At 45.6% G+C, this 25,372-nt stretch overlaps 1 protein-coding gene across 3 annotated transcripts in view; it reads right to left on the reverse strand.

The window, feature by feature from the left end:
- Window positions 1-25,372, reverse strand: part of BTBD19 (BTB domain containing 19) — a 235,661-nt gene that overhangs the window by 13,838 nt on the left and 196,451 nt on the right. For 2 of the 3 annotated variants that reach the window (XM_030206276.1, XM_030206277.1), the window contains one exon: window positions 6,656-6,724. The exons of the other annotated variant lie outside the window; for it this stretch is intronic. In XM_030206276.1, the coding sequence (XP_030062136.1) occupies window positions 6,656-6,724 (69 nt within the window). The remainder of the gene's footprint in view (window positions 1-6,655; window positions 6,725-25,372) is intronic. 3 annotated transcript variants of the gene reach the window in all.

Below are 25,372 nucleotides of genomic sequence, written 5' to 3' on the forward strand. Positions count from 1 at the left end.
AACATAACATATGAATAGCTATAATGGGTCAGCCCGATGGTACATCTAGACTAGTGTTTCCCAAGTCGGTCCTGGAGTACCCCCTTGCCAGTCAGGTTTAGGATATCCACAATGAATATGCATGAACTTGATCTGCATACACTGCATCCATAATATGCAAATCTCTTTCATACATATTAATTGCGGATTGAGTACAATAGGTTTTTGGTGGGTGTTGGAGAGCTCACACTTTCCACCACAAGTGCAATATGGGCCTGGGACCCCTTCTCCATAGTGCACTGCACCGACCACTAGGATACTCCAGGGACCTGCTTGCTGCTCTAATAGGCCCGGCCATAACATCGGAAGCTGTCATACAGGCTGGTATATACGTTTCTTTCACATCTTTGGGGGATGGGAGGGGGTCAGTGACCACTGTGTCATGCCTTAATCCCTCCAGTGGTCATCTGATCATTTACAGCACCATTTTGTGTTTAAATCATCTTCATTAACCAAGTGATGACAAAATTACAACATACTCATCACAACAAAGCAGCAAGTTTGGCAGTAGACGATGCAAAACTCAACAGTATTTCTGATAAAATATTTTCTCCCTTCCCTCCTTCCCACCCTACAAAGTCAACACCCCCCCTTTAATTCCCCCCCCCAGATGTGAAATGATCACTGCTGTTCGGAACAAAACAACAAATTTCAGTCCAATGAATCTATAGCTGAAGGATTCTACTGCGTGCAGTGGATTGTAACGTAGCCCAAAAACGCTCCTAGGTCCATTGAAAGCATTCACCTCTCACCGAGAATATGTCTGTTATATCAAAACGTTCCATCTTTAACAATCCATCATGGAACTCAATACCCAAGGTCACAAGAAGCATCACTAATTATCTTCAGTTCAGAAAAAAACGTAAGACCTACTTTTTCAAAAACATCTATCGTTATCTACATAAACTAATGATGTTCTAAATCACATTCTAACTGTATACATTCTGTAATTGCACCTAACTGTAAACTGTAAGCCACTTTGAATCGAAACCTTAGAGGAGCAGCTGCGAAGGTCAAAATTTACATCAGGCGTGGATGCTGGAATTCCAGGCCAAATATATTCCGTGTACTAAAAAAGGAGGAAGGAAGACCAAACGACAGCCAGCATGGTTAAAAAGTGAGGTGAAGGAAGCTATTAGAGCTAAAAGAACATCCTTCAGAAAATGCAAGAAGGAACTGACTGAAAATAATAAGAAACAGCATAAGGAATGTCAAGTCAAATGCAAAGCGCTGATAAAGAAGGCTAAGACGGACTTTGAAAAAAAGATTGCGTTGGAGGCAAAAACACATAGTAAAATTTTTTTAGGTATATTAAAAGCAGGAAGCCGGCAAAAGAATCAGTTGGACTGCTAGATGATCGAGGGGTAAATGGGGCAATCAGGGAAGACAAAGACATTGTAGAGAGGTTAAATGAATTCTTTGCTTCGGTCTTCACCGAGGAAGATTTGGGAGAGATACCGGTGCCAGAAATGGTATTCGAAGCTGACGAGTCAGAGAAACTGAATGAAATCTCTATAAACCTGCAAAATGAATCAGTCCATATTAAAACTGAAAAACAGGCTACTGTAAAAAGGTACAGAAAAATCCAACGGCCAAAGCTTGTGTGGGTTGGTACGATGTCCACACAAGATCTACTGTCCAAGGAAAGAAAAAGTATTGACCTATTTATTCCAGATCCTGTTTTGATTTCTCATTATTATTATTTTTTTGTGGCTGTGATGTTACATAGTTAATGTAACTCGAGAAAATGCTGGAAAACCCCTGTGATGACTTATGAGATTACTGAGAAAGTGCTATTGTCAACTCCCTAATGGTTGAGCAGAAAGAAATGTTTTGTTCTCTGTTCTCTCTTTTTTTAATTTGCTATTTGCCTATTAAAGTACTTATGTCCACATTTGACTATGAATAAGAAGACATAAGAGCCCAGGATGGCTGAAAAGAAGTACTGGGGTGCATTCCTGGGTTCTTCCCCTGAGGTTAAATAATAACTAAGTGAAAAATGCACTTAGAATAGCTGAAAGAGGCTTACGAGCAAGCGTAAAGGAAGAAAATATATTCAGCTGACACTGTTTACATGCACATCATATGATATACTGCAACATCACTATCATAGCGCCCATCAGTGGCAAGAACAGAAAAGGTATAGCTTAGTAGAAAAAAGCTGCAGGAGAACAATACATCAACATGAGATTTATCAAAGTCCACCCAAAATGAGCAGACACATTATAAAAATGAAAGAAACATTACACAATGTCCAAGCAGTCTTTAGGCGATTCACAACTGGAACAGAGGTTGTCAGTCAGAAGAACCTTTAATATAATTCTTTAGCATGGCCTGCAAAATGAGATAAGCTGGCATCTCTACAGAAAGTGTGAAATGAGCATAGAAGATAGATTCTGTCCAGCAAGTGAGCAGCGGGAGGCTAGAACGATTGCACAGTGGAAGATTGCTGCAACTGTGAGTGGAAGCTTGCAGCAGCACAGTGGCATAGCTAGGTGGGGCCACGGGGGCCTGGGACCCCAAATGTGCTCTGGGCCCCTGGTTGGTTGGTGGGGGTACCCAACTGCTGAAGACTTTGTCTAGTGCTGCCGCATTGCCTGCCCTGCTCTCTCTTCCCCTCACGTCGGGCATGCTTCCTTTCGTGAAATTGAGCATGCTCAGTTTCACTAAAAGGAGCGTGCCAGACGTGAGGGGAAGAGAAAGCAGGACAGGCAATGCGGCGATGCCAGAGACCAGCGCTGGACGAAGTCTTTAACTGGCTGAGGTTGGGGATCTCCGCCAGCCAAGGTATTTGTGGTGGCGGTGCTTCAGCTGGCGGGGTTGGGGACCCTGGCCAGCCAAGATGTACAGCGGCGGCGGAAGGGGGTCGGTGAGCAAAATGCCCCCCCAACCTGGGCTCTGGCTCCCTCCCACCTCGAGGTCTAGCTACGCCCCTGGTGCAATCATGGTGGGCAGCCTGTGTGCCTGGAAGGCTCTGCTGGTCATGTTTAAGATGACTACAATGGCAATGCACTGGGCTGAGCAAACTGATTGCTTACAGGATGTCATCTGCTGAAGCTCCATGCAAGCTTGCTAGGTGGAGTAGACTCCAGAAATTGCTCCTCTGTGTCTGGCTGTTTTGGGCCTGAGCACAGGTGGGAATATTGACTTCAGGTGGTGGCTGATCCTCTTGACTCGGATTGCCTGGTGCTCTATGACCACAGAGAAGGCATCAAGAAAGTGGTTGAAGCGAGGTAGGGGCCACCACCATGGGTCAAGTTTTCAGGATATGCATAATAAATATGCATGAAGGAGATTTCTAGCTTACATAGTATGCAAATCTCTCATAAATATTCATTACTAACCACCGTTATCCTATAGGTACACTTTCAATTACTAGTTGTACTGTGTATATTTATACAATTTCTTCAACAACTGTTGATACATATATCAAACTTTATTAAGTATTTTTTTACCTTTATAGTTTTACAAAAATCTCTAATTGCTGCCCATATACTTAAAACCTAAACACATATCAACACAATCAATCATTCTCACAGCAATTTCTCTTACAATTTTAAGAATTACTTAATCCTAAATACTGAAGTCAGTCCATGTTTCCCCTTCAAGTCTACTCCAACGGTTAAACATGGTATTACCACGTTTCAAAAGTCTGTGAATTGAGCTTGAACTATATACAGTCCTCTGTTCAGTTTTACATTGACTCAAAATTCATATGACTGGTCTTATCCAACCAAATGTACTTGTATATCCAAACTCTTGAAAACTTCTTCATAATCCGTAAAGAGAAACATGCAGCTGGTCTTCAACTTGTTACTGCCATCATAAGGCAGCTACACCACTACAATAAGAAGAAACCAGCATGAACCAGTAGACATACGGCAGTAACAAGTTGAAGACCAGCTGCATGTTTCTCTTTACGGATTATGAAGAAGTTTTCAAGAGTTTGGATATACGAGTACAAGTACATTTGGTTGGATAAGACCAGTCATATGAATTTTGAGTCAATGTAAAACTGAACAGAGGACTGTATATAGTTCAAGCTCAATTCACAGACTTTTGAAACGTGGTAAATACCATGTTTAACCATTGGAATAGACTTGGGGAAACATGGACTGACTTCAGTATTTAGGATTAAGTAATTCTTAAAATTGTAAGAGAAATTGCTGTGAGAATGATTGATTGTGTTGATATGTGTTTAGGTTTTATTTTATTTTGTTTTTGTTACATTTGTACCCTGCGCTTTCCCACTCATGGCAGGCTCAATGCAGCTTGCATGGGGCAATGGAGGGTTAAGTGACTTGCCCAGAGTCACAACAAGCTGCCTGTGCCTGAAGTGGGAATTGAACTCAGCTCCTCAGTTCCCCAGGACCAAAGTCCACCACCCTAACCACTAGGCCACTCCTAGGGGCAGCAATTTGAGTTCAGATTTTTGTAAAACTACAAAGGTAAAAAATACTTTATAGTTTGATACATGTACCAACAGTTGTTGAAGAAATTGTATAAATATACATTAGGGATAACCTGAAAACCTGGGCGATTAGTGGTCCTCAAGGACTGGATTTATGGAACATGCAGTTTTCTAGGTCATCACTAGGACCTCTACAGCTGAAGCAGAATGGATTGAGGGCTGGCATGACCAAATAAAAGACATTAGAGATGAGGAGAAGCGTTTCTACAGCACCCTAAGGACTGAGAGCATTCAGAAACTTCATCAATACACCGAAAAAGTGATAAAAACAACTACAGAAAATGACTGCAGAGAGAGCTTTGTTACAGGTACATTTGGCAGAGCAGAAGAAACAAAAAACTGAGCAGCTGAGAAGAAAGCTGGGTGTGGGAAGAACTGCACACCTGTCCCAGCGCTGTCCTAGGATGTCACTTACTTGTGTGCCTCATTCAGTTCTGTTCATCCATGGAAATGAAATGATTTCTAACATGACCCCTCTGAAGGGCAATGCTCTGACTGCATTTACATACCTCTTGCAGAATCCTGGCATTTACACACCTTACCCACAAAAGTGATAGTGGGGCCATAAGGACGCACAGAAGGGAGAGCAATGGATGGGTAGTGGAAGATATGCATGTCCCTGCTGCTTTATGTTCAAGCTTCTCCTACTAACCTACAAATGCACTCGATCTGTAGCCCCTCATTACCTCTCTACCCTCATCTCCCCTTACGTTCCTACCCGTAACCTCCGCTCTCAAGACAAATCCCTCCTCTCAGTACCCTTCTCCACCACCGCCAACTCCAGGCTCCGCCCTTTCTGCCTCGCCTCTCCCTATGCTTGGAATAAACTACCTGAGCCCATACGCCAGGCCCCCTCCCTGCCCATCTTCAAATCCCTACTCAAAACCCACCTCTTCAATGTCACATTCGGCAGCTAACCATTTTACCTCTATTCAAGAAATCTAGACTGCCTCAACTTGACATTTCGTCCTTTAGATTGTAAGCTCCTTTGAGCAAGGACTATCCTTATTTGTAAAACTGTACAGCGCTGCGTAACCCGAGTAGCGCTTTAGAAATGTTAAGTAGTAGTAGTAGTAGTAGTAGTAGTATGTGACTGTGGTTACCGCCAGGTCTATGGCTGCTGTAACTGCAGGACATGTATGCGTAAAGTCCGATGATACCGGCTTATGCCAGCATTCTGTAATGGGATTCGGATGGCCAGCTGCTGGTATAGAATAGTGTCTAACTACGAGGTACTGGGGTACCTAAATGCTGGTGCCCTGTTATTGAACTACCCCCATAGTGACTTCCAGGGTCAAACGTTTGTCATTGTGTGGGCAGGAAAATTAAAACTAAAGGGTTTGTGCTGCTACCACTTCATATCACTTCCAGCTGTCTGAAGCACCTGGGCAGAGTGGAGTCCTCACTGGGGGCTGAGCCAAGGAAGATTTCAGAGGTATTTTTAGACACCTCCTGAGGTTAACAGATACAAACTGGCAGGCTGAGGGAGGGGTTTCGTAATAATAGAGTGTGGCCATTTTTTTCCATCCCCCACACAGAACGCTGTCAAGCGTAGCAACTGGCAAACTGCAAACCAAATGCCGAGGTCTGCCAGACAGCTGGCAGTCTGGAAAGAAAGTTCAAGTGTGAGGGCAGGAGGGGTGGAGGAATGGGAAAGTGAGCTGTCTGTCTTTTATTCTAGCTAGCACTCCTCATTTCACAGTGATCACAAGCAGCAGAACTGGCACAAAACAATATTAATACAGGCATCCATGCAAGAAGCAGCTGGCTCTGTCACAGGACATGCAGGCTTCTATGTGTCTGTGATCTTGAATTTAAGAGGATAGATATTGTAACACACAAAGACAGTGCAAGGGAAAGCCACTGACAGACCGAGACAGAGAGAAGCAGCTCTGCTATTCGGGTACTGAGAACCCCCTAATATCAGCAGATGCACCTCACTCCCGCCCTGAGTTAGTGAGCAGATACTAATCACGCACTGCGCTGAGCACACACTAACCATTCACTGAGGCAGTGAGCAGATACTACTCATTTTCCTAACTGCACAGAAGATTCTGGAGTTCCAGGACTGTCCTCACTCATTGCTTCTGCTCCACTGTAGGATTTAAGTTCTACTCGGGTTATCTCCAGAGACCTGACACATACCTGAGTGCAGCTCTCAATGAATGCCAGGCAGCGATTCTTCATGTCTATCAGTCTATATATCACTGCTGCCTGCAAAACAGAACAAAGCCATTGTCTCTATCCTTTACCTATAGTGACGACATATGTCAAGTGCAATATCTTCTCAGCTTGCTACATGTCTACAAGTTAGTCAGGGCCATGCCAAGGGTCTCTGGCGCCCCCCTGCAGACTACCAGTTGGCGCCCCCCCCCCCCCCCGCACCTGCCTGGCTCCTAGGCAGCGATTCCCCTCTCTCCCCTGCCCTCCCGCTCCCATGTAGGAACTGCCCGCCCTCTTCTCCCCCCCCCAAGATCCCGTTCCTTTTTTTTTTCTTTTAAATTTACCTTCCTCCGGCAGCGCAGCGTCAGTGAAGGAGGCGGCGCTCCCAGTCCCGACGTCTCTAGCCTTCCCTTGTTCACTGCTCACTGCCCCGCCTTCTTCTGATGTCAAGGATGACGTCAGAAAAAGGCGGGCCAGTGAGCAGCGAACAAGGGAAGGCTAGAGACGTCGGGACTGGGAGCGCCGCCTCCTTCACTGACGCTGCGCTGCCGGAGGAAGGTAAATTTAAAAGAAAAAAAAAAGGAACGGGATCTTGGGGGGGGAGAAGAGGGTGGCCAGTTCCTACATGGGAGCGGGAGGGCAGGGTAAGCACGCAGCGGCGGTGCCCCCCAGAGGATAGCGCCCCCCTGCGGCGCTTGCCCCGCTTACCGCATCGGCACGGCCCTGAAGTTAGTCTTCACAACACTTAATCGATTATCTAATGATTATACTTTAAACAAAGACGAGGTGCTCTTTGGGTTAGCCCTCTGCAGAAATGGAAACCAGAGATCTGGCTTCTTAGGCTGTGGAGGAAAGGGAGAGAAGACAGAAGGCACTGCACGTACAGACTGAACAGAGAGTGCAACAGGTTCCAGCCTTGCTGTATTCCATGGACTACTAATGAGAACTCCTGCGGCAATACTTACATGTCACTGCATAATGCAGAGCTTTCAATTCTCAAATAAGTCATCAATAGAAATAAAACAGAGAAAAGAAAATAAGATGATACCTTTTTTGTTGGATTAACTTAAAAAAGGTATCATCTTATTTTCTTTTCTTGTATTTCTATTGATTACCTTTAAAAGTGGACTAACACGGCTACCACCGCTCTCTAATTCTCATATACAATTTGGGTGAAGTGCGAACCAATGGGAAAGAAAACAATTATAATGAAATGGAGCTGCTGGGGTACAGATGCCACTTCTCTCTCTCTCTGCAAGCCCATTCCCCCCTCACCTTGTTACAACAGTTGCAGTTACACTTCTGCCACTCCTACAACAACACTGCCTGGCTCTTACACTGCCTTAGAGCTGCAGGGCACTGATACTCCTTCATTGGCATGGGAGAGCACATGAGTTTGTGAAAGTAGCTGGTGGGGTTGGAGACTGGTTGGGAACAAGTTGGGAGAGGAGATAAACTGGTTAGGGAGAAGAAACGGTTGGGTAGGTGGTGAAAAGCTGTGGAGCAGAGAGAGTAAAGAGACAGAGGGCAGAGATGGTGCATGGTGGCGATGACATTCTGCATCAGCTGGAGAGAAAAAAATGCCTGAAACGGTAAAGGCTTTTTAGTCTGGTAAAAGTTTAATTCTGAAAAATTCTGACTTTATAACAATTTAGTCTGTGCTATTTTTGACAAAGGCAAATCAAACACAAAGCCAAGGTAGTGACCCTCTGAGCCAAAACTGATCGAATTCTCGTCTACAGAAAACTGACTAGGCAAGTCATGATCCTGAGCGCAACAGGACGTAAGAACATGCTGGTGCAACCATACTGATGCCTCATAGCACTGGGGGCTGCACAGCGTTTTGAGATGACAGGAAATTTGGAAAATATACTCCTTGGAATCGAAAGATCTTGCACAAAGGGCTGAGATAGATATTTAAGAGAACAGTAGATCATGCAGAACCCTGGGAAGCTCCACTGATTTAACACCTTTTTATGATTTCTTTGGGCTGTAGGGGTGGTTACAGATCAATGTATTGATAATAATGAACAGGCAGGTTGTTAGCCCACAGCTGTCGGCATTTTTAAAAAATATTGACTCCTGCAGGCAGAATTAGCTGCATATATTTAATTCCAGGCTATATTCGGGCACCAGCATTAACTATCCAGGGCTAATTCAAATTGCACAGGCTGCTAGAGCTTATGCGGATCCCAGCCAATATTCAGCTGGGACCTACACAAGACACTTAAGAGGACAAAACACATTCCTCAATGTTCCCAATCCTGATTTCAAATCCTCACCCCCTGAAGGCAGCAAACCCCAGACCAGGCCCCTCCTTCCTCTCTCCTATCCCCAAAGGCAGTACACTACACACCAGGCCCCTCCCCAGGTTTACCTGTGAGCAATGTCCACTTGCTGCAGCCTGTCATGATTCCTTGCACAAAATGGCTGCCACAACTCCTAGTTCACTGTACTTTTGCTGTTTACTTAACTGGTTAATGATGTGAATATTGCTGTTAGCCAGTTAAGTACTGGTTCCTCCCAAGCTCAGTCCAAGCTCTACCCACAGACTGCCGAGGCACTCACCAGACAGTGGATGGGCGATTAGTGGTGAAATTTAGAAGCGCTGTCCACTTAAGTGCCACTCAATATTGTCAATTAGGTGACCATGTGCAATTTAACCCATACCACAGCCACCTATTTTAGGATCAGGCCCACCCAAAATGTTTTTTCTCTTACTGTGGTTGGCGGGGAGCCCTAAGCCCTGTTACCAAAGACCTCCTCCCCACCTAACAAACTTACATCTTGGGTGCCCGGCAGCAGTGTCTCTGAGCATTGGAGCCGACTCTGTGGGTGCTGTGGGTGCTGGAGCACCCCCAATATTGAGAAAATTCCTTGTATATGTCCAGGGAGGGGTCATTTCCATTGGACTTAGCACCCCCAATAATTTTGAAAAGTTGGCTCCTATGTCTCTGAGCAGCTATAGCCAGCTGCCCCCCCCCCCCCCCCACCAAGACTCATGCTCAGTTTTTGCATATGCACAAAACTAAGTATATGCGGAGGTTGGCAGTAGCTGTTCAGGGACACTGCCACCGACTGTCCAAGATGTATGTTCGTTCATCGGGGAAGAGGTCTTCAGCTGATGGGGCTTCGGGATTCCTGCCAGCACAGATATTTATTTACTTTGGAGGGGGTGTCGGGAGAGAGAAGGGGGAGAAGAAATTACACTTGGATATTTCCTTTAGTTGTTGAGGTTGGGGGGGGGGGGGCAGAGAAGACATTTTGAGCCTATTCACTTTGCCCTTAGGCCTATCCTAAATTGGTGTCTGACTATGCCACTGGATTTAACTGGGCAGGACCCTCTCCTGCCTAATTAAATTGCTTTAAGTATTGGGCAGAACATGTCTAGAATCACACAAAAGATATGGCACAGGCTCATAAACCCTCTTTATCTGAGCCCCTACGTCTTGCCCCATCCTTGGCCACCTTTAAATCTAGACTGAAAACCCACCTCTTTAACATTGCTTTTGACTCGTAACCACTCGCCTCCACCTACCCTCCTCTCTTCCTTCCCATTCACATTAATTGATTTGATTTGCTTACTTTATTTATTTTTTGTCTATTAGATTGTAAGCTCTTTGAGCAGGGACTGTCTTTCTTCTATGTTTGTACAGCGCTGCGTATGCCTTGTAGCGCTATAGAAATGCTAAATAGTAGTAGTAGTAGTACTGACATCAAAGACTGCCTATCAGAATACCTTGCCAACAGCAGAGAATGGTCAACTGTGTCAAATGCAACAGAAATATCCAAAGCTGGGAACAGTATTGGTCTGAATAGTTGCGAGAGATCATTGTTGTGAATTTTGCTAGTAGTGTCTTGTGAAAGTACATAAGTGTTACCATACTAGGACAGACCGAAGGCCCAGCAAGCCCAGCATCCTGTTTCCAACAGTGGCCAATCCAGGTCACAAGTACCTGGCAAGATCCCAAAAAAGTACAATACATTTTATGCTGCTTAATCTCAAAATAAGCAGTGGATTTTCTCCAAGTCCATCTTAATAATGGCTTATGGACTTTTCTTTTAGGAAGCTAGCCAAACCCTTTTTTAAACCCCGCTAAGCTAACTGCTTTTACTACATTCTCTGGCAATGAATTCCAGAGCTTAATTACACGTTGAATGAAGAAATATTTTCTCCGATTCATTTTAAATTTACTACTTTGTAGTTTCATTGCATGCCCCCTAGTCCTAGTATTTTTGGAAACAGTAAACAAGTGATTCACGTCTACCCGTTCCATGCCACTCATTATTTTATAGACCTCTATCATATCTCCTGTCAGTCATCTTTTCTTCAAGCTGAAGAGCCCTAACTGCTTTAGCCTTTCCTCATAGGGTAGTCATCCCATCCCCTTTATCATTTTCGTTGCCTTTCTCTGTACCTTTTCTAATTCCATTGACCAGAACTGCACACAGTATTCGAGGTGTGGTCCCAGCATGGTGTGATACAAAGACATTATAACATCCTTATTTTTTGTTTTCCATTCCTTTCCTAATAATACCTGCCGCCACACACTGAGCAGAGGGTTTTAACGTATCAACGATGATACCTAGATTCCTTTCTTAGTCGGTGACTCTTAATGTGGAACCTTGCATCATGTAGCTACGGTTTGGGCTCCTCTTTACCACATGCATCACTTTGCACTTGCTCACATTAAACATCATCTGCCATATGAATGCCCAGTCTCCCAGCCTCATAAGGTCGTCTTGTAATTCTTCACAGTCCTCTTGCGATTTAACAACTTTTAATAATTTTGTGTCATCAGCAAATGTAATTACCTCACTAGTTACTCCCATCTCTAGATCATTTATAAATGTGTTAAAAAGCAGTGGTCCCAGCACAGACCCCAGGGGAACCCCACTATCTACTTTTCTCCTTTGAGAATACTGAGCATTTAATCCTACTCTCTGTTTTCTAATCTTTTAACCGGTTTTTAACCCACAATAGAACACTACCTCCTATCCCATGACTCTCCAATTTCCTCTGGAGTCTTTTGTGAGGTACTTTGTCAAATGCCTTTTGAAAATCCAGATATACAATATCAACCGGCTCACCTTTATCCACATGTTTGTTCACCTCTTCAAAGAAATGTAACAGAATGATGAGGCAAGATTTTCCTTCACTAAATCCATGTTGGTTTTCTCTCATTAATCCATGCTTTTGAATACGCTCTGTAATTTTGTTCTTTATAATAGTCTCTACCATTTTGCCCAGCACCAACGTCAGGCTCACCGGTCTATAATTTCCTGGATCATCTCTGGAGCCTTTTTAAAAAATTGGCATTACATTGGCCACCCTCCAATCTTCCGGTACCATGCTTGATTTGAAAAATAAATTACATATTACTAACAATAGTTGGAGGAGTCTGGGGTACCCAGTCAGGACACTAGGAAAAGAAGCAAAGAAGGAAGGGTGTCCACCAGGACCCCAGAAGAGGAGTCCAGAAAGAGAACATGCAGAGGAATCAGATCTCTATGTGGAACTGATATAGAAAGGAACTGGGACTCAGTTTAAATGCTTTATCTATTTTTGCTTTTCCAACTTTCCATATTTGATGGACTTGGGGAAAATCCACTATTTCTGGGATAAGCAGTATTGTTTTGTTTTTGTTACATTTGTACCCCACGCTTTTTCCACTCATGGCAGGCTCAATGGAGGGTTAAGTGACTTGCCCAGAGTCACAAGGAGCTGCCTGTGCCTGAAGTGGGAATCGAACTCAGTTCCTCAGGACCAAAGTCCACCACCCTAACCACTAGGCCACTCCTCCTGTACTTTTTTAGGATCTTGCCAGGTATTTGTGACCTGGATTGGCCACTGTTGGAAACAGGATGCTGGGCTTGATGGACCTTTGGTCTGTCCCAGTATGGCAATACTTATGTTCTTATGATTTGGGGGCTGTTACTTAATAGAAGTGTTTCATTAAAAGTATCCCTTAGTGTGGACTGATATATCATGAGGAATAGCTGCATTGTGTGGACTTTCTTCCTTTCAAATCAACGGGTGAGGATCTTGCTGCGATCTGCCTTCCCTGTTCCCCCACTCTGGGGATACAATTAACTATCTAACATTGGGGAGAGTAATAATGAAAACTCCAGGGAGGCAGGTATTTTATTTCTGTGGTACTACAAGCTCATTCTCCAGGGAAGATCCTAAGCACCAGAACAGAAGCAGGTACATAAGTATGCACCAGAAGTGTCGTACAGTATCCATGTAGAATTTCCCTTCCTAAGAATATAAGAGTAGCCCTACTGGGTCAGACCAATGGTCCATCTAGCCCAGTATCCTGCTTCCAACAGTGGCCAACCCAGGTCACAAGTACCTGGCAGAAACCCAAATAGTAGCAACATTCCACGCTACCAATCCCAGGGCAAGCAGTAGCTTCCCCATACTCGGCTACACAAGAAATTCAAAGAACGTAATGAACATAACACAACTCTTCTGCTCTATGATCCCTAATGTACTTCTGCCACATGGACTTTATCTTGCCACTAATCACATTGTATTTGTTCACACCGGAGTCGTTAAACGTCTCTCCGGTACTATGTAAGCCACATTGAGCCTGCAAATAGGTGGGAAAATGTGGGGTACAAATGTAACAAATAATAAAAATATCTGTCTCAACAATAGACAATGGACTTTTCCTCCAGGAATAGTATTTCCATGTAATTTCATCGACTGTCCCCTGGTCTTTGACCTTTTTGAAACAGTGAAAAATGAATTCACTTCTACTCCAGTCAGGAGTTTGTAGACCTCAATCATACTCCCCCTCAGCCGTCTCTTTTCCAAGCTGAAGAGCCCTAACCTCTTTAGCTTTTCCATCCCCTTTATTATTTTGGTTATTCTTCTTTGAACCTTTTCTAATTCCGCTATGAGGCTCATTTTCAAAGCACTTAGCCTCCCAAAGTTCCATAGAAACCTATGGAACTTAGCCTCCCAAAGTGCTTTGAAAATATGCCTCTATATCTTTTTTGAGATATGGTGACCTGACTCTACCCACATTTTCCCCTGGAATATGCATGTGCACACTTTTACTTGCACAGGGTGAAGGGCAATAATCTGCCCAGAATTTTAAATGGATAAACTCATAGCAATGCTTCCATGTATTAAAAATGAACATAGTATTGGCAGCTGCAAGTAGTTAGAATTGCCTGTAGCTCAGAGCACTTCCTGCTCTCTGTGGATTGCCAAAACCCAGAAGTCCTACTTATGGGAAGCCATTACAGTATACCTTGGGGAATTCTGCATCAAAAACCTAACATTCTCACATCCCTGAGAAACACTGTTTTCAGTAAATTAAATTACTTAACACTCAAGAACAGGTATTTTACTGCATAATTTTGATCAAGTATGCAAAATTTAGTTTTTTATTTAATTATAGTAGGTGGGGGTTGGAAACCAAAGGCCTTAGCATCTCAGCTTCAGACCACCACCCTCCTTTCAGTAAACTGGATTAGGGCAGATTTGGACCAGGCTGGAATCTAAGCCAAGCCCAAAACACTTTCCAATGAACTGTTCTTCTGGTGCGAAACTTAAGTGTGTAAAATTGAGACCGCAAGGTAATGACTGGGCGCAATCATCTTGTGACCCATGCTCCCTCTAAGTTGTGTGAGGGACAGTGAACACCTTTCTTCCTGCGAATTCTCTGGATAATGACTGGGTGCAGTTGCTTTGTGACTCATGGTCCCTTTAAACTCTGTGAGGGACAGCTAACACCCTTCTTCTTGCTGCTCCAGTTATTTCCTGCTGGGCTAGCAACTCCTGCAAGATTACTGTGCCGTGTGTGGTTCAAACTGTGGGAAGCAAAACTTACTGGCTATCCTCTGCACACCATTCAGCTCTGATCTCAGTTTACTGGTTAACATTCACTCCTATACAGGATCAGAGAGCAGACAATATGGAAGAAATGACATCTGCAATGCCGAAGAACCTGTTGTTATAAAAGAAGGAAGTCACCATCTAAAGACGTAGGCCAATTATCTGATGACTAATGTCACAATGAGGACAGCTTCCAGGCTTGCACTGAAGTTAAGAGGAACTTGCAGTGAGAGAGGATGGAGGCAGGCAAAGAGCTGAGAACCACATAGACAGTGAGACTTACTTCAGAGTGCAGGTGAAAGAGCAGCATTAGAGGAAAGCAGAAACAGGATGCTGGAAGCAGTTAGAAGCCCTTAGAGCTTAGAAAGTAATGTGTGTAAATGAAAACAAGAAAGGAGAGGAGGTTCTTCCCCAAGCACCTGCCCATGCTGCAAAACAACAGTACTCTCTTACAGAGTCTCAAGCACCTTCCTGATCCCAGGCATTACAAAATGCATGTCTAGACCCAGCCAACTATAGCAGAAACACAGTAATGGTTGGAAGTGAGGCTTAATTAGCCCAGACTGCCTGGTGGTTCTCCTCTATACTGCTCAGCCTAAGGCAGTGGTTCCCATACTTTTTCGGTTCATGGCACCCTTCATGTCTGAACTATTTTTCCCGGCAACCCTCCCCCCCCCCCCCCCCCCCCCCCGGCCACACTGATCTTCGCCACCTCCTCCCCACCATCTTTTTCTCTACACAAATATAACAGTGCTAGGGTGTCCCTATAACCAGCCCCTCCAAATGACACACTGATTACGATTTATAACAAATTACTACTTTACCTATGAAAAGTTATTCCGTTATTATACTTCATCTTTGTACATCTGTATGCTGCACAAGTCGGCACGTTTAAAAATATGTGAAATGTCTGTTGAGTCCCCCAAAACTCACTAACCCCAACTGTACACCACTACAATAGCCCTTATGGGTGAAGGGGGCTATATGTGGGTACAGTGGGTTTCTGGTGAGTTTTGGAGAGCTCTCATTTTCCTCCACAAGTATAACAGGTAGGGGGAGGTAAGGGCCTGGGCCTGGGTCCACCTGTCTGACTAATCCAGGGACCTGCATGCTGCTGTAATGGACCTGAGTATAACATCGGAGTCTGGCAAGTAATGTTTTTAAATCACATTTTTTGGGGGTGGGAAGGGGTTAGTGACCACTGGGGGAGTAAGGGAAGGTCATCCCTGATGCCTTCCAGTGGTCATCTGGTCGTTTAACATGTCTAGACCAAAACGTCCAGCTTCCAGCCCTGGATGTTTTTGTTTTGTTCCATCATGACAGAGAAACGTCCGTTAGGAACGCCCAGATCCCACCCTTAACACACCCCTGATATGTCCCCTTGTGATTTGAACGCACTTCTGATGGACTTCATAGAAAAACGGCTAAAAATTGGTTTAGAAAATACCAATTTAGACGTTTTTGTGAGAAAAATGTCCAAATGCAGATTTATGCCACTTTTTGGACGTTTTTCTCTTTTGAAAATGAGCCCCATAATCATTTACTTACATAACATGATATTTATATCATAAAATTGATACTGTGTGAAAATGATTGAGTTGTCATTGTGATATGGTTTGAAATAAAATATCAAATTTACATTTTACTTAGTTTTATTATTCCATATCTTTTAGTTTCTGGTTTTCTGTATTCTGCATTTACTGTCTTATGTCATGTTATGTTACGTTATGTTATTACCAACTGTCCTATCAAGGGATAGTGGCACCCCCCCCCCATTGCCCCCCTCCCTTGGGCTGGCATCTCTTCACCTCCCCCTGGTACAGTCTCTCTTTTCCCTTCCTGCTCCCTCACCTCCCTCACTCTTGTGATCCTGTAAAGTGGCAGCGGCATTAGCATAACAGACTGCCTTCGCTACCCCCTGGATCTTCCTTCTGCCCAGGGGTGGACTAATCATACAGGCAATGCTTGAGGGCCCTGAAGCTCTCTCTCTCTCTCTCCCCCCCCCCCCCCTCCAAACTACATCCCTACGGTCCCACCTTGAAGGGCCTCTTTCCTATCTGCTGCTGCTACTCTGCCCAGTGCTGCTGCATTTTCAAAATGGCTGCTGAGTCTTCCCTTTGGCAGTCTCATGAGACTGCTGAAACCTGTGAGACTACTAAAGGAAGTCTAAGCAGCCATTTTGAAAACATGGCGACGCCGGGCAGAGCAGCAGCAGCGGGCAGGAAAGAATAGGGTTCTTTGCTTTCTTTCCTGCCCCAGAAGAGGCAATAGACAGCCAGGGCCCTTCAATGTAGGACTGGGGAGGGCACACTAGTGTGTGGGGGGGGGGGGGGGCATCAGTGTGTGGATGGGAGGGCACAGACAATGCCGGAGGGGGCCAAATGACCTTTACTGCCTGGGGGCCCAGAGCACTGCCGCATCCTGCCCATAGGAAATTGCATCAGAGGAGGCAGGACACGGCAGAGGGAAGACCCAGGGGCTGGCCAAAGGCAGCCTCTCATGCTGCTGCTACTGCTGGTGACTGAAGTAAACTTTACAGGACCGTGGGGGAGTGAAAGAGGTTAGGGAGCAGTGCCAGACCCGCGGGGAAGGGAAAAAGAGAAGGGGAGAGACTGGACCAGAATTGGTGAGGAGGGAAGAAAAGGCTTAACCTGTAGACCAGGTGAAATCAGAAGCTAGGTATTTTGCGCCCTGAATTGCCAGCGTCCTGGGCCAGAGCTTCACTTGGCCCAATGGTTAAGCCAGCCCTGTGTCCTATGACCTAGGACCCTAAACCATGATGACCACCATACTTATAACCAATAACACGAGTGACAATGGGGTTCATTTTCAAATCAGAAAAACATCCAAAAAGCAGCACAAAGTGGCAGATAGAAGTTTTTTTTCCCAAAACGTCCAAATCATATTTTCAAACCCATTTTAAGACAGTTTTCTATGCAGTGCATCCAAATCTCAAGGGGGCTTGTTGGGGGCAGGATTTGGGTGTTCCCAAAACTTAAGACGTTTTTCTGCCATAATGGAACAAAGCAAAAATGTTTGAGGCTAAAAGTTAGATGCTTTGGTCTAGACCTGTTTCAATCATGACTAAGTCACAAAAAGGTGCCCTAAATGACCAATGGAGGGATTAAGGCATGACCCTCTTCTTACTCTCCCAGTGGTCACTGACCCCTCCCCCCCCCCCCCCCCCCCCATCATAGGGCTTGTGGCGCCCTCCTGCCATGCTTACCTCGTTTACCTGAGCCGGCTCGCCCTGCAGATCAACCCAGTGGCATTGCCAGAAGGCATTTTTTGGGTGGGCCAACAGGTTGGATGGATGGGCGGAAAGAGGAAATGAAGTCAGAAGGTGGGACTCTGAGTGGACAAACTCACGAAGGGAAGGCTTGATGGGCAGGGCTTTCAATGATGCGGCCGGTTTGAAGATCTAGGCTGTGACAGGTCATGGACTCTGCAGGTTGACAGGACTGGAGAGCGATGTCAGGAGTTTTAAGAAAGATCAAACGCAAGAAGAGGAAACGAGGAGAAGAACCTCTGTGCTAGAGAGAGAAAAGCACTTGAGTTGCAGGAAATGGGTTGTGCAGTGCACAATGTAGGGGAAATTGGGGCGAGGGATAACAGCGAGCACGACCTCATGCTTCCATGACGGAGGTAAAAAAGATTTAAACCCCGAGGGGATGTTGGGTGGCTGGGCCTGGGCCCGTCCAGGCCCGCCCGTGGCTATGCCCCTGGAACAACCGGCTCGCAAGATCTTTAAAAAATTTAACAATCGGCTCTCTCGAGCTGGTGCGAGCTGGCTCCAGCACACCACTGCCCTGCCCTGGCCTCAGTATTGAATATCCGGATGAGATTCAGCCTTCAGCAGTCAGTGGTTTTAAAAATTGCTGACTGCCAGGGGTTGAATATCGGGTAGCCAGTTTTCAGAGATACATATTAGACCAGTTCTAGTTTTCTGATATTCACTCCTGATGAAATCTGTTTACATGAAAAGGACAGATCATAAATCCCACAATGCACTAATAAATTAGGACCATTCAAATACTGGATCACTTGGCAATTTAGATCCCATTGTCAGTTTCAGATATTAATAATCCATCTGAAGAACTGTTTGCAAATGACAAAATATCAGTTACACAGACAATAATCTGATGCAGGCTAGAAAGCCTTTATAATACTGTTTCTGTAGTGACTTTATACATCTCTAATTGCGTAACAAATCTGCTGAGGGGACAGGACACCTGCACTGCAAAATCTTATCAGCAGTTTGCTGTATGACATAAACAAGGCATGCTAAAAGCAGCCGATTTCAGCCTGACATCTTTTGTGGGAGGAAGACGGGCCACAGCCTTCAGTAAAAATAAAGAATTAGCCGTTGACCTGCTTTCTGTTTTGCGGTTCCTCTTCTTTCGTTCGTTGTTGTCCCGTGTGTCCCCATGCCACGGCCCACCTCCTGGTGTTGTAAACAGGAAGCACTTTGTTTTCCAGCGTGGCTTAGTAATGTTCATGCAGCATACTGTAAGGTTTACGTCATATTGGTCACATGAAGAACAAGCTGACCATCTCAGGACGAGCTCCACTAGAAAATGCATAACAGCAAATACACAATGTATGTGGAAAACAAGAGGAAATTAAGAACAAGAGAGTCTGAGGAACAGTGCAATGACTGATCAACTCTAGACATAGGCATTCGCCCACTCACTGTCCTTAACTCCCAGAGAGGGCAGTATCCAGAGCCCCCCCCCCCCCCCCCCCCCGAGTTCACACTAGTCTCCTGTCGGAGAATCAAACTAAACTGCCTGATTTGCCCATACTCAGTGTCACCCCTGACCAAAAATACTACGGGACTCCCTGAGTGCTGCTGGATTGCAGGTTTCCTCAAATTAGGAAGGGCACATCAAAACTGTGCACTAAATTTGGCAGACTTTCCATCTGGATGGATGGAAATGACCTGCATATGGAATTACTTCTAATGCTGGAAATTATACTAGCAATGAGATCATTTTTTAAACTTCACTTTTAGTACTGAAGCTTTAATACAGCCTTGAAAGTGAAATAAATCTTTAAATTCCATTTGCACAGACCTAGAATTTGAAATGAATGTCAAAGCACAACAGAGTAAAAAGGGAAAAATGGACCCACTATAGGGAAACAGTCTAACTTTCCATCCTACATGCCTCAATCACAAGGGCTCCATGTGCCAAATGACATCAAGATGAGAAAGATGCCAACACCGGAGAACATTTCTCACAGCCAAACCATCTCTGGGCGGCAATGGGACTGGTCTGGCAGGACCCAAAGAAAGGAAAGGAAATTATCAGGTAAGAACCAAATTTTTCCTTCGTTATTATCCTGGTAGCCCAGCCCAAACCTAAGGGAAGTACCCAATCTTCACACAACCAGGTGAAAGGAGGCTGCAGCTGCCATAAGCACAGCCTCCCTGAAGGCTGAATCTTCTCGAGCCTGGACAAAAGAACATAGAGACAACTGTGTGAGCATCTTGCAAATGTCTTCTGGCAACACTGCCCATACATCAGCCCACAAAGCAGCCTAAACTCGAGTGGAATGTTCCAGTGGCGTTCCTAGCTTGGATTGCACCCGGGGTGGATCGCCGATGCGCCCCCCCCCCCGGGTGCAGCACGCCCCCCCCGCATGCAAAATTACACCTTCCCCCCCGGCGAAATGACCCCCCCCCCCCGGGTGCACGCCGCTGGGGGGGGGGGGTGTGCCGCGGCGCGCGCCTGTGGGCTCCGACTTTGCTAACTTCCCTCGTTTGCTGCAGGAAGTAACCTGTTCCAGGGCAGAGGGAGCTGCAGCGAACGAGCGAAGTTAGCGAAGTTGGAGCCCACAGGCGCGCGCCGCGGCACCCCCCAGCGGCGTGCACCCGGGGCGGACCGCCCCCACCGCCCCCCCCCCTTGGTACGCCACTGGAATGTTCTTTAATGCCTTATGGGTTTGGCGAACCCTTCAGAATGTAAGCTGAAGAACTGCCTCCTTGACCCACTTCTGATGAACATTAAATAGAACAAACAGACTAACCGACATTCAGAAGGCAACAGTCACTTCCAGGATCTAAGTAGACACCTATGTACATCCCACAGCCGCAGAACTTTGTCCTTCTCTCTAAACTCCTACTTCTAAAATGTTGGGAGACCAACTCACCAGAAAATGTCAGGTAGGGGGCTCCTGTAACAGAGAGCCTGCAGCTCCAAGATGCAACAGATGGAACCAATTTCCACAAAAAAGACCACCTTCAGGGTGAGATTCTTCACTATTGCATGCTTCAGTGGCTCAGAGAGAACCAGACTGAGGCCCAGATGCATCAACCATACGTAAAAAAATCTAAAACGTTAAAGTCCTTAACGAATTTGAAAAAACGAAGCATGCAGCAAAAAAACAAGTCGCACATGTTCGGTGCGGTATTGAAAAGTACAATGTGTCAAAGATTCGTAATCCCCGTCGGTAATCGGCCCCTAAAGCATGCGCAGAGCAGCCAAGCGTTATGCTAGCTGCTCTGCGCATGCCACAAACGTCCAAAACAGCAGCAAAAAAAAACAAAAAACACAAACACGTGGCTCCCTGCTTTCCCCTGCATCAATACAAAAATAAACATACATCAAAAAAGGATCTGGAGGGGGCAAAGGCGCTCCTCAGAAGCGTCCAGTATGGACGGCCTTGCCCCCCCCCCCCCCCGAGGTCACCGCTGCTCCCCACTTCCGCTCGTATAAAATAAAAAATTAAAACAAAACTAAAAAAAGTTTAGCAGCCCCTGTCCCCCTCCCTTCCTCTCTCTGTACTCCTTCTCCCATAGCTCTGCCCCCCGCCATCCTCCGCCCCCGTGCCTCGCCCCCCTGAGCTTGTCGCCGCCACTCCCCCCTCTACCGGACCCCCCCCCCTCCGCCTTACTGGCCAGCGCAGCGCCTCTCACCTTTGTGTGAAGGCGCTGCACGGGATGGAACAGCTGATCGGCGATCACTGCTGCCTCCTCCGACGTCTCTCTGTTCTTCCTGGGCCGCCCTCCTCTGACGTAAGTTACCTACGTAGATAACTAATGTCAGAGGAAGGCGGGCCCAGGAAGAACAGAGAGACGTCGGAGGAGGCAGCAGTGATCACCGATCAGCTGTTCCATCCCGTGCAGCGCCTTCACACAGAGGTGAGCGGTGCTGCGCGGGCCGGTAAGGTGGAGGGGGGTCCGGTGGAGTGGGGGAGCGGTGGCGACGACCTCAGGGGGGGGCGGGGCTGCTAAACTTTTTAGTTTTGCTTTAATTTTTTATTTTATACGAGCGGAAGCGGGGACCAGTGGCGACCTCGGGGGGGGGGGGGGGGGGGAAAGGCCGTCCATACAGGACGCTTCTGACGAGCGCCTTTGCCCCCTCCCGATCCTTTTTCGATTTTGTGTTCATTTTTTATTTTATGCAGAGGGAAGCGGGGAGCCACTGTTTGTGTTTTTATCTCACTTTTGTTTTTAAACTTGCCAGCTTGGATTTTCATGGTGCAGGGGGAAGCGAGGAGATGACAGCTCAGGCCGTAACGACAGGTCTGAGCTGACGTTAAATTTCTCACGGAAAATGATTCGTTGTAATCGTCGGTATGGTTAGTGCATTCCGAATTGTCCACATTTCAATGGTAGTTTCTCGTTTGCATTCCGTTTTCGTTAGCTGCTAGCGTCGTCGGAAAATGGCCTTTAATGCATGCTACGTTTCAAATTTTCCTGGTTAGAGGGTCGTTAAAGTTTTGTGCATCTGGGCCTGAGATTCCACTGAGAAACTACCTGCCTGAATTTGGGCCACAGCTGTTTGACACCCCAAAGGAAAAAGGAAATGTCTGGATAGGCCTCCAAGGACTCCTTCTGAGTCTGGCCCTGACAGCAGGCTACCATTGCACTCTGAACCTTGACAGAGTTCAAGGCCAATCCTTTCTCCAGATCATGTTGCAGGAAAGCTATGATGAAAGAAAAATCTGCTCTCCAAGGTGAATCCTCATATATAACACACTACTGCTCAAATACCTTCCAGATCTGAAAATAAGGCAGTGAAGTGGAAGCTCTTCAGGCCTTCAGAAGGGTCAAATCTACTGAGGAAGAATAGCCCTTCCTACACAGCCACCGCCAAACCATAAGACAAAAGGGATCCAGGTATTGTATCAGTATCAGGCAATGGTTGCCTCCCTTAGACAGTTCGAGGCCACAAGCAGGACCAAGAAAGGATGATTATGTACCTTCCTGAGAATCCACCCGATTAGGGGCCAAGGTGGAAACACACCCACACACCAATTGTGTAGGTCAGTGCTAGAGATCACCTAGTTCCACTGGGTGCATCTTTTGAAGCTACTGGAAGTCTTCTGAGACAAAGAACAGCAGCTAAATCAAAAGGCTCAATTGTGAGGCCAAAAAAGAGGCTTACCTCAAACTGAGCTCGGTGCTCTGGCCTAAGAGGGCCTCAGGAGCTGTGAAAAAGAAAGAAAACTTTTAAAAAGGGTACAAGGAAGGGAAGAGAAAAAAAATATTTTTTTAAATACCGGCCATGGGAAGGCACAACACGCAGTGAAAACAAGCTGAGGAAATCAATGAGATGCGACCTCAGCTCTGCAAAAAAAACGAGACTGAGGGTCCCGCGCTCGCTTGTCAAGCGGAAAGGCACTTGTGCATGCACAGTAGGGCTGTGGCCAAAAATCTCTAAAAGTTATAAGATGCTGGGCAACGTCTGCACCGGGCCCCCGTCGGGATGACATCACCCATATGTATAGATACCTGTCCTGCTTCTCCTCGGAGAATATCTTTTAGGTAAATTCCTTTTTCCCCAAAATGTTTTAAGAATATTTTAAAGTATGGTTTGAATTTTAAAACTCTTAGTAGAAAAAAAATCTGATTTGTTTTATTTTTATTTAAATCACTGATTTTTATCCACCTTAGCACTTCAACCCTCTCCTGGAGGCACACGTATGTAGTCAAATTTTCAGGACTACCACAGTGAATATACAAGGAGTGGAGGAGAAGCATAATGGTTTGAGCAGCAGACTGAGAACTTGGAAAGCCAGAGTTCAAATTCCATTGACACTCCTTATGATCTTCAGTACAAACTTAGATTGTGAACCCTTCAGGGACAAGGAAAAACCTATTGTACCTGAATGTAACTCACCTTGAGTTACCACTGAGAAAGGCATATGCCAAAATGTAAATAAATGAGATAAGACTTGCATCCAATGGGTCTTCAATATAATAGAAATCTTCTCCATATGCAGGGGGCTCATTTTCAAAACAGAAAAATGTTCAAAAAATGTCATAATGTGGAAGAAGGACTTTTTTCTCTCAAAAACATCCAAGTTGCAATTTTCAACACCCCGATTTTAGACATTTTGCTCCACAGTTTGCCCATATTTCAAGGGGCATGATGGGGGCGTGTTTTGGGTGTGACCTGGACGGCCTCAAAAGACAAACGTTTTTGAGTATACCTGTTTCAATCACGACTAAGTGGCCAAAAGGTGCCCTAAATAACAAAATTACCACTGGAAGGATTAACGAATAACCTCCCCTTATACTGACCCCCTCCCAGCCCTCTAAGATGTGACAGTGACAGTAAATACCAGGCTTCATGACAGTTTCTTATTAGAGCAGCAGGTCCCAGGAGTAGCCTAGTGGTCAGTACAGTGGACTGTAGAGAAGGGGACCCAGGTCCATATCCCACTCTAACTGGTACACAGTTGTGATGGAGTATGTGAGCCCTCCAAAATACACTAAATACCTACTGTACCCACATATAGGTGACACCTGCAAGCTTGAGGGCTATTGTAGTGGTGTACAGTGGGTATATTATTGCTCCTAAAGGGCTCACCATACAATATAGCAAAGATATATGTAGCAGGTATTCTCCAAGGACAGCAGGTCTTATATTCACACAGATGGGTAACGCGGGTCTGCGTTGATAGTCAGGAGCTTATAACAAGCTTAAAAATAGGTCTTTGAGCACAAGATGCACTCCATCACGCATGTGCGCATGCCTTCCCGCCCATCACAAAAGCAGTACAATATAAAGCATAATAAAAAGGAAAGAACTCCAAGGGGAGGTGGGGGGGGGGGGGGTATGTGAGAATATAAGGCCTGCTGTCCTCAGAGAATACCTCCTACAGGTAAGTATCTATCTTTGCTTCCTCCGAGGACAAGCAGGCCTATAGTTCTCACAGATGGGAATCTCTAGCTACCAGGCTCATCAAAAACAACAACCAGTGGTCAATTGGGCCTCATAATGGCGAGGGCAAAATAGTAATTAACCTGAAACTATATACAATCTGAATGAGAGTGCAGCCTGGAACAGAACAAAATGGGCCTAGGAGGGTGGAGTTGGGACTCTAGACCCCAAACAAATTCTGCAGAACTGTCTGTCCAAACCGACTGTCGCATCAGGTATCCTGCTCAAGGCAGTAATGAGATGTGAACGTATTTATTTATTTGTTACATTTGTATCCCACATTTTCCCACCTATTTGCAGGCTCAATGTGGCTTACATAGTACCGTATGGAGTTCACCAAGACCGGTAAGAACAAATACAACGTGATGTTGAGGTAGAATACGGTTCATGTGTTAGACACATTGGGAAATTATAGAGAGGAGGAGTTATGGTATGTCCAATTACGAGCTTTGGTTTCTTGTGTAGCAGGGTTCAGGCATTTAAGTTGGACTGAAGACCACGTTGCAGCTTCCAAATTTCTTCAATGGACGCTGACCTCAAGTGGGCTAACCAATGCAGCCATGGCTCTGACATTGTGAGCCCTGACATGACCCTCAAGGGTCAGCCCAGCCGTGGGCAAATCAAATGCTCAATGGTGCTTAAAAAAAAAAAAAAAGGGAGAGCAACAAAAAA

The sequence above is a fragment of the Microcaecilia unicolor genome, chromosome 6 (genome assembly GCF_901765095.1).
Source record: "Microcaecilia unicolor chromosome 6, aMicUni1.1, whole genome shotgun sequence".
NCBI lineage: Eukaryota > Metazoa > Chordata > Amphibia > Gymnophiona > Siphonopidae > Microcaecilia > Microcaecilia unicolor.